We start from the raw sequence: 17536 nt of genomic DNA on the forward strand, positions 1-17536 counted from the left end.
TCCAGCTTGAAGCAATTGTGCATCATGACACTAACATGGCTCAGGGGTCACATTTCTGTTAGAAGATTGAAAGATGGAGAGGGATTTGAAAGCCCACGAGTCTCATACCTGTGATAGTACTAATTTTGTATTTATAGTTTGAAAATCAATATGGCTTTAATGTAAGCATCATCCTTTAGGAAGATAGAAAATACAGTTCTTTTCATTATATATATGGTAGGTAATAACATTAATTTAAGGATACCAGCTGGAATCCTTTTCAATAGACATATATTTATGCAAAATGGTATCATTTTGATGCTTTGAAGTAACCTTTTTTTATCTCAGTATCTTTTTATTCCTTTTTTTTCTCATCACAATGTCTCTCTAGATCTTTCAATCCCACTTGACATGTATTTTCAGTGTGAAAGTAGCCCGTATTTTTCTCTCTTAATATAATAGGACCCATGAGGTAACTGTATACTACAAAGAGGCAATTTCATCCCAAGGGTAAAGTCTTTCAAACTAATCCTCAGACAGCTTTCCAAGCTCCTCTGCTTCTGGCTTGAATGACAGCAGCAGTAGTTCTATAGTGATATTGAGAGCTCAGGATTCATGATTTTCTTTTATGTGCAAGTGGAATAGTTAGAGAATATTGATGCCACATGTCTGATTCTCTGTCCCTTAATGCAGGTTTAAATGAGCTATAGCTCCAGCCAAAGCATCATAGCATGGCTGCTCAGCAAGAGACATGAGCAAAAATTAAATGTTCAGCATTTTAAAAGCAGAGGAAATGTATGGAAAGTAGATTTTCTTGCAGAACAAATAATCTTGTACCTAAGTACTTTAAATACTACAAATAAATCACATTTTAAATAGTACTCCTTAATGAGTGACTTCTTATTTCCATGCCTAAAGTTCCAGCTGTGTGGAAATGCTTTTTGCATTATCGGACTGGGGTAAATCCTCCTTGTATAGTAAGCATCCAAATCACCCAGAATTAAATACTCAGGTAGGAGGTAATGCCCATCTGAGGTGCTCCCCAGAACAGAAAAAGGCTCTCCTGGGCTGGTTGACTGTCACTCATCAGCCAAGATTATGAGATTTCCTGATGTGTGCCATTACTTAGAAACGCACAACCAAGCCCAGCTTCCCCTACATCTGCATAGTCCAGAAGTCTTTGGGTGCTACTCTGACTAACCTACCCCAAGCTAATCTTTTAGGTAACCTTCCTCACTTCTATCCCACTGTGATCACATTTCTTGGTGTCCTCATCTCCAGCTCATTTTCAGGTGATCAAAGAAGCTTTTTGTGAGGTCCTTTCCTTCACAGTGACCTTGGCCCAGGTCAATGACTGTGATGGAGGGACACCAGTCTGCACTGGTGGACTCCTCTGGGTGTCCTAAGATGCCTACATCTGACAGCAGCCTTGGAGAAGGGACATTTTAGGCCCCAAAGAATGCAGAAATTGTTGAAAAAGGGATTAAGCACAGGAGCATTCTGTGCTTTTAAACATTCTTTTTAAACCTCTCTCTGCTGCTTCAGACCATGCTGGCAGCTCTCAGAGAAGACATTTTGATGTTCAGATGTAACCATCTAAATTAACCTAAATAAACTAGAAATATTAATGCTACATCCATCTCAAATGAGTGGCCCTCTGCTCATACAGGATAAAGATACCTGAAATGGTACCAGATTTAAAAAAAGGCAGGTTGTTTGTGGTGATCAGACATGGCCTTCTCCTGTACCAAACCTTGCCACCACCGCTGCAAAGGGAGGCCAGAGGGGTGGTCTTATCTCTGGATCTGCACGATGACCTTCACAGGGGCTCTGGCACACTGTAACTTGAAGTATGAAGATATGGGTGCTCATATCCAGAAATAATTCTTTTCATGTCAAGTGTAAGGGAAGGGAAGATGTGCCTGCCCTGTCAGGAGCAGAGCTAAATCCCCCTGGAACTTATCCTGCCACCCACAAGAAGGATGTGACCCTGGTCTTTTTGAGAGCCTATTTCACTGGAGATAAAATGGTGACAGAAACAAGTTCCAAGGGAGGAATGTAGCCTGGGGGCAGCACTCCACTCTTGGAGGGGTAGGATAGAATAGGTTCAGATCCTGTGGGTAGGAAAAGCTCAGAAACAGGCAATGGATTCTGACTCTGGCTGAGGTATCACTGGCACTCCCAGAACCGTGTCTGTGCAGAGGAGACAACACTCAGAATGGGCTATGATTTGGGAGAAGAGCCCATTGGTTCACTGGGGATGCAGACAATACAGAGAGAGTCCCGGTGAGGTGAGACAGAGTGGGGATGAAGGGCAGTCTCGGACTCTGTGCAGGTCAGTCCAGACTGGTAGATGTAAATGGACCTCAGGCTAATTGATTGCCTCTCCACACAGAAACCCCTATCCAGGGCTGAACAGCTTGCAGACACCTTCAAACAGAGCAGGAGGACTGCACTTTGAAGTTCCCCAGGGGAGGAGGGCCATCTTGGCTCTTGCGCACATCCTATGCAGGCGGCTTCCCTTGATGTGTCTGGCACGGCCAACATAAATGTCCCTACACCCTACACACAGCAGCCAGCCTGTGTCCCTGCTCCTGGCAGCTCTGAGCTCACCACACACAGACACACTGCTTCTCCAGTCCCACCAATTCCCCTGGCCATTGCTCCCACACCCTCAGGCAGTTTCCACTCAATATCTGGCTGTTGCAATCCACTCCCCTATCTCCCGATGAAGACTGATTTGGTGGGGATGTCAGGCCCAAAAGAAGAGGCCAACAAGGAGAAGGAGATGTGTGGCATACAGTCACTGAACAGCCAAGGCAGCCTGGACTCCAACAGGGAGGATGACAGAGCATCTCTCATCCTGACCCTCACGCTCTACAATGTGAGGAAGACTGAGCTCTCTAAGGCAGCCAAAGTCTTTGAGGTACAGACCTCAATATCCCCTTCCTTTGCTGAGCCCTCTCTTCTGTCTCTCCTGCCTTCATGTCTTACATCTCTCCCCCTCTGACCCCTCTCCTGCTCCCTGCCTGCCTTACACCTCATGCTGCCTTTCCCCTTTCCCCTGTCCTGGTTTTGCTCCAGCTGCTCAGAGAGGTGGGCTGGTCTCATGGTGAAGAGGGAGAGGGCTCTGGAGGAGGGGAGCATCTGGGCACAGTCTTTTAGAAGAATCACCATTTCATGCAAAGGCTGTTTAGAGCAGATACCAATCTGCTTCTTTCTAGCAGTTGTGGTGGCCAGCATTTCAAGCACTCAGACTGTGGGGATGTTAGAAGCCAGTGAATTTTCTCTGCATATTTGGCAGGAGATACAAAGACTATAAGAGCTGTGAACCACACAGGCATTATGTAGTCTGGACACTTGAAGTACCCCTACCAGGTGCTCACTCTTATCTGGGAAAATGAATAACTCTAAAGAAAACGATTGTGCTTGTTACTTATTTCTCACCATTATTTAATGATTATGGTGCTATTATGCATCAATAGATCTGCTTTCATTCTGGCAGGGTTTTAAGTTACCCAGCCACTCATTTCCTATTTCTGCACAGATGAAATTCTACAGTCAACAGTATCTCATCTTTCATCTCCTTCTTTCTCTCCCCAATGCTATAGTGTTTAATCTTTCGCTCTGTCTGTATTTTAGCTCTTTGTAAACCAGATGTTATTGGACTTCATTGCTTAACATGTACTTCTAGTTAATACCTCTTTTAGTCACCTTTTAAAGACATTGTAGAAATGTATCTAGACTTACCTGGATTTTCAGTCTTTGGAGAAGCTTCATCATATGAACACTTGGCTCTTGCAGATGTTTGAAACTCAAATCTATCACTTGGAAACCCGTCGAGCCAAAAAGCCCAAGAACTCTGTGGATGATCTTGACATTTTTGTTGAATGTGAAGTTCACAGTGCTGATGTTGGTATCCTTGTCACCTCCTTAAAGAGAGTAGCAAAGGATGTGAAAATCAGCAGAGAAGACAAAGGTAAGAAATGTATGCATCTCTGAGTGCGGTTCTTTTGGAGTAACTTTTTTAGTTTTAGCTTCAGCTTCATAATAGTAATTCAATTTGTCTGGAAAGCCAGTGAGTGTGCATTCATTATTTGTCTCTGCATGGCTGCTTTCCATTGCCATTGGTGCAGAAAGGGAGGCACTTCATCATAGCCAGTGGAACTGAGGTGAGAAATGTTCCAGCAAAGAGGGAGATGGGAAGGATAGAACAGCAGAACAAAAAGCTGAGGAGAAACTAGAAACTCCTCAATGACAGGAAGATTTTGTGCTGAAAGCTGTGCAGAGAACTGATTGCTTCAAGACAAACACAGAGGCAGAGGGGTATTTTTCCTGTTTGCAGGCAGGAGTGGGTGAATACAGCTCTTAGAGACCTTTGGTACAATCCTGAGGATGACAGATGAGAAGGCTGAGGGTCCAGCTCAAGACTGAGCTCTCTGAGTACAGAATTGCCATGGGGTTCCCCTCTCTTGACAAGGCCAGACAGATATTACCAGAGCACTTTTAACTTCCACAGTCCTGTTTGGGCACTTTTGGGTGTTGTTTGAAATTTTCTTTCAGGCTAACATGAGAGGCAGCCCTCATCAAGCTGCTCTCAGAATCCGTGGGCAGATGGAAAGGGCATCACTGTTATCAGGGAAACTGCAAAGCCAAAGAGGGTTTTGGAGCTGGAGAATAATTTCTTTAGGATTTCCTTGGGATTTGAGAGGTTTCAGATGTGCCAGGACTTAGAACTACAATAAAAACTGTTAAAAGAGGGTGCATTTATGTTTTTTTCTGTAGGCAAGATGTGTATGGGGGCACACTGGGGCAGCTGTGGTCAGGTACAGGTTTTGAGGGGACATGGCAATAGATGGCAGGAAAGGTGCCTTGCTTGCAGAACCACTGGTACAGTCAGAGACAGAGGCTCAGAAAAAAGTTCTGAGGTGCACATAGGGCATCTGTCAGACTGGTATTTTTTCCTACTTATCACAGAATTCATTGTAATGCATGAAAATGACATCATTTCCCCAACAGCCCTGGGTATTTTTAGATTTGTACTTCTCTAAACTGGATGTGATTGGATCTAAGATAATACAGCAAAAGTTAAATTTACCATTCAATAGAGAGATTTTGATGTCTTGTCCAGTATGAGATGAAGGTGACCCCAAATGGACCTTTCTGAGTTGTAACACAGAAAGTCTGATTACAGCATCAGTCTGACCTCAGAAAGCAATATCAACTTTGTGGTTTTCCAGCAATTAATTTTTTAATTAATTTCTCATAAATGCTGGCATTTAAAATAAAATTATCACATTTTATTTTCATTTTAGTTGCTGGAAAACCTTTCCACTTCATGAGAAGGAAGCTGTTTGGAAATATAGCTAAAGAATAATGTTGCTGGAAAAAATACTGAGCCAGAAGGAAAAAAACTTAAAAATTTTTCTTCACCTCTTTGGTTTCTAGAAATTTTATAAATATCATGTTTTCTTTTAAAAATATTGTCTAACTTTTAAAGGTATGAAAATATAAGACTGCTTTTTAGACAAGATCAATATATATTCTTAAATCCAGAATTTAGAAATAAATTTGTTGTCCTGCGTCAAACAAAAAACACATTTGATCTAAAAAATATTTTTGCCTTTAAAAATTGTTTCTACTAATTAAAATTGATAGATTATCACAGCAAGTTAATTTCAGATAATTTTTCATTCAATCTGCCAGTTTGGTCAGGAAGCAAGTCAACTACTAAATGTATGACAATTATGGTAACATATAGATATGAAAATTCTTAGATATTGATGAAAAGAAAACTTATAATCTTCAGCACAGTTTTTACTTTTCCTCTAAAATTTATTTGATTCTCTCTCACTTAACTCTTTCTGCTCTCTCTCCAGTGCCCTGGTTCCCCAGAAAAATCCAAGATCTGGACAGGTGTCACCATCTGATCACTAAATATGACCCCAGCTTGGACCATGGTCATCCTGTAAGTTTAACATTACTGTAATTTCAACTTTAAAAGAGAAAATCTCTGTAGGGAGATTGTTGTAAGGGAAACTTCAGGAGTAAAGAAATACTCATAAAAGACAAAAAAAAACCACAGGGGCAGATAAAAGCTCATCTTCAGTGGCATTAGGGACTACATGTGTCCCTGCAGGAATGGGCCACAAAAAGGGTTTTACTGTAGCATCTTTATGTGTGCCCTCTTAGCCACACCCTAAGCACAAACTCTAGGAGAGAGAAAGAAAAATGCACTGTAGAGTCCTGCTCTAGTGATGATAGTGAGGCAAAGAACTGGGAACAAACAAACAAACAAACAATCTAACACTTGCTCTTCTCATCAAAGTTTCCCAGCTTTAGTGCAGATGAGATGTGAGTTAGGTACAGACACAAAAGGGACCCCAAAAGGTCGTTTGTCACTTGACAAGTCAGGTACAGAAGCATTTTATTCTGTCAAGCATCACATGGAAGCAATCCATGGAAAGCACAAGAAGAAGAGATACTTTGCACTGAGAAAGGTAGTGAAGATATGTGTCAACAGAATCTACAAGGAAGTTTTTGTCATTCCCTTCTCTACATGTCTGAATTCTATTTAGTCCCTTTCATTAACCTACACCAGGTTTTGTTGTGAGCTATGTACAGTCCTGTGTAATATGAAATGGACCTTTCCAAGTCTCTAAGTCTACCTTCTATTTTTGAGAACCACTTATTCAACTACAATGCTCTAGGAGAGCTTCATGTCCTCCTTAACCAGGACATCTTTCATTTTTCTTTATTTCTTTCTGGTACAAACAGTCCAAGTGTAATTTTCCTGAGCTAACTCTTAGGCTGTTTCTCATTAGATAAATGAACACACATATGGAATTCTTTGAACTGGACTAGGCCCCCCTCATGCTTTGCCAAATAGAAGGTGTGAGCACTGAAGAGGTTGAGAGAAAGCAGCAGTGGTGCTGAGTTACTGAAGTATTGAGTGGGGATAAATCTTAATTGCAGAATGTAGTGCAATTTAGAAATACCTAACAAGCTGAAAACAAGCACTGAACATCACTTGTCTGTGGCAGGAGAGAGCACAGTGTGGGCTGATTTACCAGGGCTCAGAAATGGAGAGGCTGGAGGAAAGCACAAAAGAAGCTGATGTACAGGGAGCTCAGCAAAGATTTTGCATATACATTTCCTACCAAATAGACAGTTTGGGTTGTTTCTCTCCACACCTTCAGTTTGCTCCTTATTGGCCAAAAGAATCAAACTGACATCACTGTGACACCAATTTCTGGGCTACCCTGGCACTGGCTGCCCAGAGGGTGGGTACAGGGACAAAGCTGGGATGTCGCAGCATCTGTGTGAGTCTGGCCCAACAGCTTCTCCTGTGTTTTGCATGGACTTGTTACAGCCACTGACAAGCACCTGAATGAACATATTATCCACAACAAAATAAACATGCTCTCAGGATCCAGCCCTTTCCTCAGATTCATGCATACAACACTCATTTACTGCAGGGTTGCTGGTATTATTGCTACACTAAAAATTATGTGAATAAACCTAAGGGACAAATTTGGCTTGCAGTACACAAAGTGGTTCCAGTAAATGCTGAATATTTTAGAATAATAAATATTTGTACAGTGATGCTGCTCAACGCTGTTTTATGAGTTTTATTAGCGCACAGTCATAGATTTAAGTTTTAATTCCTAAGATGAATGATGTAAAATTAAAAGGAATGTGATTCCATGTCTGCCTGCTTATTCAATATCTGGCAAAGACTGCTTGAAGTTTTAATTCTAGTAAACACAGAAGGAGCAGAAAGAAAATGCTGGTATTTAGTAGGTAAACTTCCCCTTTAAACAGATACCCCTGAGTCTGTCTTTATCACAGCATAGTAATAAATGACAATTTATTTAGAGAGAATTGGGTGGGGAGCCTGCACTTCCCACAGACCCAGTGGTGGTTCTGATGACTTCTACTTGTGCCCACAGATCTCTCACGATGTAAACCTTTTTTTCCTGATTATTTTCTATCCCAGGGATACTCAGACCTGGAGTATAACAAACGGAGGGCATTCTTTGCTGACCTGGCCTTTAATTACAGAGCGTAAGTACAAAGCTGCTGAGGGAAAGTGCAATGTCCAAAACATGTCAGAGATGTCATACTTTGTCCATGGATCAGTGGGGCCACTTTTGAGACAGCAAAATTCAGCCACAAAAGCTTTCATTGAAAGCCTTTCATATGAAATAGACTTTTATTATATACTATTCATATTTCATATGAAATAGTCTTTTGTGATAATGCAGCAAATACATTTTAAGACAAAAATCTTAAGATTGCATTCACCTCTCCCAATCCAGTGCTGGATTTTGTTTTAGCAGAAATTATTGCAATATGACCCTTTATTTCAATTTTCAAGTTCCTTTTAGGACTTGGTCCTGAGCTGAGGCTGATGCTTTTCAAGGAAGTTTGAGGAATGATATTTACAAACATATTTTTGATGGTGGAAAGTGATTTACTATTTTTGTTGTTTGCTTTTTTAAATGTCTCTGTCTATGCACACTAACTACCTCAAAACATGAAAAGCTCTCAATTCTCATGTAAGTGATGGAAAATGTTTCTACCTTTATGTGTGGACCTTCACCAGAGCTACACTGCTTTCTGATAGGGTTAATCAAAGGTATAGGTACAACCAGTTGTGGATTATCAGCCTCATGGTGTCCAAGAAGTGGTGAAGTCTTCTGAGACTTCTGAATACAGTTTTCTCTCTTCCATCAAATATCAGAGTCAGCACAGCTCAGAGCAGCCCAAAAGCTGAACTGAGCTGACTCAGAGCTACAGAAGAAGCAGCAGTGAGGAAGAGGAGAAAAGACCACCCATCAGAGAACCAGTGCTAACCACACAGTGGGTTAGCTCTCTGCTCATGGGCTTCTGAAAGCTCCTCTGTGATGGTGCTGAGCTGATCACATCCTCCAGGGAGGGCCCTTCCAGGCACAAAATGTGTTTTCCTTGCTAGATTGCCTTCAGCAGAAGTGATGGCAAGCCTGGAGGTCTCTAATTCCATCTGTGAGCAAGAACACAGCTCCCTTTCTCACACATCCCTCTGTTTCCTCCCCACATTGCAACAGAAGAGAGAACACCCACATTAGAGCTGACCAAGACAAATAGATGGTTCATTATTTACTATTTTTCTATTTTCATTATGGCAAAAATTCATGGTGCAGGCAAAAAAAAAAAGCTTGGGGACTGAACTTAAAATCTTAAGACATGTGTCATATTTCTTCTTTTCCTTACAGAGGAGACCCTTTACCTCACATTGAGTACACAGCACAGGAAACAGAAACTTGGTGAGTTTGGTGCTTGTGCTCCAACTGCTGGGCCATTCCATAGCAGCCCCAGGAAAGACTGGCAATGTGACACAGCTAAAACCTTCTTAAAATGTTGTTCATCCACCCCACATTTTACTCTTTGGTTAAATGTCATCTTTTGGTCATTTGTTTTGCAGAAAGCCATTCTCAGGACTGGTCTTAACTATTCACTTTCTAGAGCAAAAGGCATTTTCCTGACTGTCTCCCTGCCTGCAGATCCCAGCAGGATTTCAGAAGCCAGAAAACATCTGGACCCTATAGAATAACTTCTTCTGACAGAGCTCTACTTCACCATAGCTATGGTGCTGGCAGAAATATCACATTTTCAAAATTTGTATCAGGAGAAAATTCCCACTCACAGGACAGAGATTCACTCAGAGGACATGGCTAATTCATTATTCACAGGACAGAGGAGCCTTGCTTGCTCTCCTTCAAGTATTCCTCGCTTTTAACATGAATATGTATCATTATCCAAACTGAAGGTAGAGGAAATGTTGAAATACCTTCCTAATACACATTATTTACACTGTAAAAGGGCCTTAGCTAACATATAAATATCATATGAAATTATAGAAAGTTACTATTACAAGGGTGCAGTACTTCTTCACTGGGACTTTGTTGCTCCTGAAGGTCTGCCACTCCAAAAAAAAAAACCAAACCAAACCAAACCAACAACAACAACAAACCCCACAACCAATGAATTAAACAAAATTAATTCAATTCAAAGCTTTTTTTTTAAACATTATGTGAAATACGTGGCAAATTTGAAAGGGAACAGAGCTCTTATTTCAAATCCCCTTGTTTCCACTTTTTTGCCACTAACTTTAAGATTTATCAGTAAGCAGCAGTAATTCCACATTTGTGTGATACTACAAAGCATTAATTGTCCAAAAGTCTCAAGTAAGAGCTGAGTCCTGGGACTGTGCAAGGTGCCACATGTGCACATAAGAGAGAGTCTTTGTTCAGAAATTTAAATGGAAAGAAGGCCTAAAAAGGTGGGGGAAAGGAGGAATGAAGACCATTTTCTAACCATGCAACTGAAAACCCTAGAACCTGAGTAATTTGCCCTAAATCACATGCAAAGTTTATTCCAATGCAAGGACTTAAATCCATAGAACTAGATGTCTCATGCCAGAACCTCTCTGGCATCCCACCTCTTTCAATACTTTATTTTGAGTAAAATCTACTTTGCCACAGAAAGCCACAACCACATAAAAACCTTACATCCAGCTCATCCAGGAGGACCTGCTTTTATTCAGCCCAAGTAGGTTTTTATAGCATCTTTCAATAGTCAAAGATTGATGGTCAGTGTCATGCTCATGATTACTGCCACCAGCCAACAATCTTGGCATGGGATGGCGTGTGGGAATGTCGTATTTAAGAAAATTTAATTTTGTGTTCTTTCCTGTTTTTCTCGTTTATTGCCAACCTTCGTCATTCCAGCTCTTCTCCACCTCGAATTAGACCCATTGTGGCAACAGAACAGACTTTTAAAGGAGTATCTGCCCATTTCCTTCAACAGCAACCCAGGTTGTCTTGTTATGTAAAGCTGTTTCCAAAATTAGCCTTCCCAATTGTTATCACAGCCCCCCGAGGCTGTGCCCTGAGGTCAGCTGCATCACAGCACAGCATAACTGAGCTGTGCAATTGCAGGGGAAATTTGTAGCACAAACTAAATTCCCTTGGTGTCACTCTGAGGAGTTGCTGGATGCCTTCACTTTGTAGCAACGGGGTTATAAAAATGAAAACCAAGGCGGCGAAGAAATACAACTGTCAGAAAACAGAGGGTACAGATGATCTGGGCTTTTGTTTTCAAAGCAACTTCTTGGAAGGCCCTGGAACTAAGCAGTCACAGATGCCATATGGGTAAAAGCTGTGTAAGAAAAATGGAGAATTCAGGAGGAAATGATGGGGATGCACCTGTCACATGTTCATAATGAAGCTGAATAGTGCCATTTTTTCTTTTTTTTTTTCCCTGAAAAATAAGGAAATTTATGTAAAATTAGGCTATCATCTTTAAAGTCTTTCAAGCATCTGGTTCTATCTTTTGTTAGGATGCTCCTTTCTAGAGCGTTTCATAAAGCTTGCTTCCAGCAGATCTTTCATACCTGCTCCTCTCTTGACTTTGGAGAGTTTACTTGGATTATTGTCTTGGAGGAGCACTGAGCTTTGGGTAATTCATCACTGGTCCCTGGGACTGCCTGCATTTCTGTGGTAGCCAATGTTTGGACGCAGAGCAGAATGACACTTTGATAAAAGAGACCATATGTGCCCAAGTGTAAACAAGGCTGCTCTCTCTAGACTGCAGTCTGGGCATGAACCCTGTGCTCGTTCAAATCCCACACAACCCCACTGAAGTCAGGAGTATTCCACGAGGAAATAAGACAGGGCAACACTTGAACTCCAGTCCTCCTCATTTTTTCCTAATTCCTCCATGGAAATGGCCCAGTCTCCTGTGGCTTTTGCAATAGTGACAGCAGCCACTGTTTCCCTCTGTTCTTTTAACTTTTTTTCCTCCTAAGGTTTTCCTCCCCCACTTCATTCTGGTTCATTATTACTCCCACACTGTGTAAGACATTTGTACAAATAAAGAGCCATTACCAGGGACTGGCTATCACCTCCATAGCAACAACAGCATCACAAAAAGGAGAATAATCATAATAATAATAATAATGGTTTGAAAAAAATTACAAAACCAATGAAAGGTCATTTCCTGTACCCAGCATTTCCAAGAATGATCTCAATTTTCATAAAACAATGTTTATAAAGTTGTTGACACCCTAGGGCCATGTCTGAACAAAAATAACCATTTCTATAAGGTTCTTTGCCATCCTATTACTACTTGCTTATTTTGCAACAGTTAAATATATTCCAAACCACAACTCTAAATCCAAGTACCATCAAGTTGGTGAGAAGCTTAAAGCCTGTGCCTAAATCAGGTTACATATATTATTTTCAGCTGGTCTCTTTTTATATAGTGGGATAAATGCTTCAAGAAGCTGGCATATCTTTCAAATACATAGCCCATGCCAGGCATTTGGAACTGCAAAAATATAAACCTCTTCATCTGTGCAGATATCACCCTTCAGTATCAGAAAAGGTGCTTTTCCTAGAGGCTTTTAAGAGGCAAATCTAGGCTAGGCTTCAGGGTGGAAAGGAGGGACCAGCATGTCAAGTTGTACCCAAACACAGAAAGGAGGGGAATACCTGATTCATTCCTTTCTTAAACTGAGCGACAGGGTATCCCAGATTCAGCTCTCTTCCTGGGATTTCCCTGGTGCCTCCAACACACTCAGCAAGAAGGTGCCCAATCAAGAAACACCTCTGTATCCGAATTAGAATTCTGTAATATTAAAGGACACCTTCTAAAGGAAAAGTGAAACAAAAAGCTCTTACGGTTTGCTACTCCCAGCCAGGACCAGCTTCCAAGCACCACGTATCCCAAGCTCAGATTTTTAGACCAGGACCTCCCTGCTGGGGCTTTACATCTCTCAGTGGGCCTGTGGATGGCACAGGTAAGTACTGCTCTATTGAGGTGCCTCACTCTGTCCAGTTTTGATTTTCAGGAGAGAAGTCTACAGGAACCTGAGGAGCCTTCACCCTACTCATGCCTGTACCCAGTACCTGGATGCTTTCCAGCAGCTGGAGAAGCACTGTGGCTACAGAGAGGATAACATCCCTCAGCTTCAGGATGTCTCTAGATTTTTAAAAGGTCAGTCATTATAAACCATTGTTTATTCTACGGTTCCCTGCACGTATTTGTGCACCATAAACCATTTCCTAGGAGACAAGCTTGTGAGCAGAGTTGATGAGCTCTAGCACAGGCCACTCATTCCAGGCACACGGAATGAAACCCAGCTGGAAGTTCGTGTGTGTTCTGTGAGTGGCAGCAGCTGGGGTGGCACTACCCAGCTAATCCCTGTACTAGCAGCACTGCAGTCACAGCAGACACTGCTCAGTACTGTGGGAATCCACAAAGTCAGAGGGTTTTGGGAAAGCTGCAAAAGGCAGGCCTCAGAGACAGCAGAGCTGTGATTAGGCAGTAACCATGAGATAGGTCAGCAGAAAAATTATTTAAAAAGTAAAAAAACAAGGACAAATAGAACAATGGTCTGTGTATTAATGCTTGTCTAGAATAACTCCCTAAGCTACAGAAAAGTTTATCTAGCAAGATATTAGGAAGTTTGAAGCTTAATAATGGAGCTCTGTGCATTGTGTTTTAAGGCTTACAAGCAGGTATTGTATTTGAAATAAGCAAGCATTGTTTAACCAAAGGTACCTGTGCTTATAGTGATTAGATAGAACTACTGTCAGTGTGCTTTTGCTTTGTGAGATTGGTCAAAAAACTTATAAAGTAAGTTGTAACATTAAGTTCTTGGTCTGCTGCCTGGGATGTGAGCTGCTGGCATCTTCCCATTGTCATAACCATGTAATGAGACTGATGCTGGAATATAAAACAGCTCAAGGCACGTTCCTCAGCAGCCCCATCCCGTTTGTGATTTGTACATAGACCCCCATCTGGTGATAAGTACGACTTCCACACTGCCTTTTTGTGGGTTTGGCTGTTTTATGCTCCTACAGCCATGCTGATAGTAAGACCCAAACACAAGCACAGGTACCTACCTCTCAAGTACGCTTTTTTCCTGATCCAGCAGGCAGGATGGGGATGTGTGCTAGAGAAGATGATTTCCAGGAGATTCTGCTGGTCCATCAGCAGCTGCCTTGGAACAACTCTGCTTCCTTCTGTCTCTGTGTTCTCCTGTCAGCCACCAAAAAGTTTGGTGTGACAAGTGGTGCTACAAAGGCTGTGGTGCTGGCCCAAAAAGGCATGAAGAGGTCACCTTAGAAAAAGGACACACAGGTTTGCCAGGCTGATCTGTTACCTAGGGACTGCCTAGCAAGGAGCAGGAGAGCAAGGGGGCCTGCATTGTGAGGCCACAGGCTGCATGGATTCCCAAGGCCAGGTGCTTTGTGTGAGCCACCTGATTATCAAGCATTACTAAAGATCTTAAAAGCCTCCTCCTCAGTGAAAAGATGTGACAGAGTGAGGACAGTTTATTATCATGATGAAATACACAATAAAAATATGTCTTAACTTTAAATAAATTGTACTTAAATACAATACTCAGGAAATCAAGTGACCTTCCATATAAGAGTAGGGGATACCAGTTAGCTTGAATAAGCTTTCTGTGTCTGAAGAGTTTTCTAAGACTTTGGCATTTCTCATGAAGATTAAGCTGTTTGATGACAAGTTTTTAACTGCACATTTAGTGTGAGGGAAGGGAGGGTTGCCATGTGAAAAGCGTCTTCCATAAACAGCCTTGCACCCAGCTGTAGGAATTTTTCTGTGTAGGCATTATGTATTTTCTCGTGTATTCTCACTCCTATTCAAGTACCGATCTTACTTCACTCTTATAATAACTGGGCTGATAAATAGTTTTTCTCTTGAAGTTGTTGATCTCATTTAATTTACACAACAGCTGACAGCAGGGAGCTCCAGGAATTGTGATTCTGACTTGATTATCACAGATATTCATATCCTTCAAGTGTATCAGGTGATGTCAAAGTGGGAGAATTTAGGATAGTGTGAGACTATACTGCAATAACCCTATTTGCATTGCTCATGTTAGTTGACAGGATTTGATTGCCTGGAGTCTGCTCACTTCCTTTACAGGCTCTGGTTCTAAATATTCTCTGTGTCATGAACAAAACAAAACAAACTAAACAGCAACTCTGAAAAACCTGCCAATAATGTTTGGAATTATGTTCTCAGTGAGTTTCAACTCATTTACTATAAACATAAGGTGTCTACTATAAGCTAATTCTATGAACTACTTGGGAATGAGTATCAAGCATTCCAGAGGCATTTTATTCCATTCTGAAATGGACAGCTAAGGAAAATGTAGAACTATTCATAGTTCTTGAGACCACTGGTCCTACTCTCATTAAACTGTAGATCAAAATTGGATTACTTTAGCCTACAGGTTATGAATGAATGAAACAATTCTTTTTCAGAAGAGCTGTCTTAACAGCTAGACACAATTAAGAGGGAGGAAATTATTTTAGTCCCATTATGTGAGGCTTTGAATGGACACCTTGGCTGTCTTTCCACTGACAAGGTCATTTCACTATGCAGAATACTTTCTGAAATAGCATGAAGATTGACATTATTGCAAGTCCCAAACTCAGTCTGAGTCAGAAGCATCTGCAAGGTCTAAAATCTGACCAAAAGTTAAAGCATGTTGTTAAGGGCATTGACCAAACTCCTCTTAAATGCTGTCAGGCTTGGGGCATTGACCAGTTCTCTAGGGAGCCAATTCCAGTGTTTGACCATCCTCTCAGAAAAGAAATGCTTCTGAATGCCCATTCTGAACCTCCCCTTGTACAGCTTTAAAAATAATAAACCATAGGAGGCAGAGAGAGAGAGAGAGAGAGAGAGGGGGATAACCCAGAAAGAAAGTGATCATGTTAAAACGAGCCCACACAGCCAGATAAACTTCCATCTTCTCTTTAACTTAGCAGCATCTGTGAACATAAGAAAGCAATTCCTTTTGATTTGGCATGAGATCTGTCTGTTATTACCTCTTAGTGAGGCTGGCAACTGTACTTCATAAATATTTCACAATTACTGAGAGGGAATTAAGTAGTTAACAGTGTGATCACTTACACAGGGCGAGTGTTTTTCTAAAGGGTTAACTGGATGAACCTAGGCACATCTTTCTTTCTAGGAAAGATGTTTGGATTTAGGCAGTCATTGTGCTCCACAGCTGGAAGAAATTACAGCCAGTGAACTCAAGCAAGCTCACACTACAATGCACAGGCTGCCTGTATACACCAGTTTTTGGGCCAAGAATTAAGCCTTGCAGATCACTTTAGGTCAACTGCTCGAGACCTTCTCTGCAATGCACTTTGATTTCCCAGATCTTTGGGCAGCAGGTCCAACCAGCCACAGCCCCAATTCTCTACTGATTGCTGGTTTTATTGTGCAGTCATGACCCAGGGGTTCAGGTTTTGCAGATATTACCTTCAGCAGATAACTTTTTCCTAGGGCTTTTCAAGGCAAATGGCCAAGTCTGTTCCATCAGCAGACTGTCTGATTCACTGGCCTCTGTTTAAAAGGACATCTCAGGGAACACAAGCTGTAATTTCCATTTTCCCTCCTTGTCCTCCAACATGGATGCTAAAGCTATATAAATTTCCCTAGACTCTTTCATAGTCTTTCCAAAATTGAGTTACTAAGGTATTGGTTTTCATAAAATATATTTTTCAGCTAATGTAATTTTCACTCAGAATTCAGCCCAAAGATTACCAGATTCTGAAATTCTCACATTCCTCTGGACTGGACCAGCAAATAGACAAAGGTGCATACATAATCTCCACAGGTTTGCAGTTGTTTAAATTGTTCATTTTTGAGGCAGTTCTGTACTAATTATCCTTGAATTGAGTGGAGCAATAGAAGATATCTGTGGCAAATGCCCACCACCTACTCTATCACAATGTCAGGAAAAAGCACTTCTTGCTGTCCTCTCATTCCTCTATTTCTTCATATATTTTGTCACTTCTTTGAATTTTTTTTCCTTTTTTTCTTTCTCTGGGTGTTTTGTTTTGTTTTGTTTTGTAATGGGAGAAGTACTAATAGCCTGACAGAGTAAGACAAGAAATTCTGGAAGAAACATGAAAAAACAAACCAAAACAAATCTCATAAATGGCTTGGTTTCTGGGTGGGATTTTTTTGTTTGTTTTAAAAAGGAAAAAAAAAAAAAGGTTATAGGCTTCATGACACAATAGAATATGGAAGAAGAATTGAGAATAAAGTCATTTCTGATTTTTTTAAAATACAGTTTTATGCTTTAAAGAAGACGAGATGTCATTTACAGGAGCTGAGAATGAAACACAGATTTTGAATATAGGACTTCAAAAAGATTATCATTGGCTCACTTTGAAAGCGGTGATTTTCAATTTTCTTAACTTTGCAGACCACCAGCATGTTTCCCATGGACATGCAGAGTGTGTGTTCTATTGGCCACCAGACTGGTTATTTTTTTGGTTATCTCTCACAGTCCTTCCACAGTGATGCAGGGTGCTCTGGGGTAACACTGGATGTACAAGCTGAAGTCACAGTGAAAAAGTGTTGCATCCTTCTGTGTCCTGGTCTGTGGACACATGCAAAGCAAAGTACCTATGATCACATCACTGGGAGGCTGTGCAGTGGTTTCTGGACAAACATA

At 41.2% G+C, this 17536-nt stretch overlaps 1 protein-coding gene across 1 annotated transcript in view; it reads left to right on the top strand.

Annotated features, from left to right (window-relative positions):
- The first annotated feature begins 2707 nt into the window (after positions 1 to 2707).
- The window catches only part of LOC136556534 (tyrosine 3-monooxygenase-like), a 29033-nt gene continuing 14204 nt past the window's right edge, over positions 2708 to 17536 (top strand). The window contains exons 1-6 of the mRNA XM_066549800.1: positions 2708 to 2905; positions 3784 to 3958; positions 5859 to 5947; positions 7979 to 8046; positions 9237 to 9287; positions 12875 to 13020. Coding sequence (XP_066405897.1) covers positions 2708 to 2905; positions 3784 to 3958; positions 5859 to 5947; positions 7979 to 8046; positions 9237 to 9287; positions 12875 to 13020 — 727 coding nt within the window. The remainder of the gene's footprint in view (positions 2906 to 3783; positions 3959 to 5858; positions 5948 to 7978; positions 8047 to 9236; positions 9288 to 12874; positions 13021 to 17536) is intronic.

This window comes from Molothrus aeneus, chromosome 5 (assembly GCF_037042795.1).
Source record: "Molothrus aeneus isolate 106 chromosome 5, BPBGC_Maene_1.0, whole genome shotgun sequence".
NCBI lineage: Eukaryota > Metazoa > Chordata > Aves > Passeriformes > Icteridae > Molothrus > Molothrus aeneus.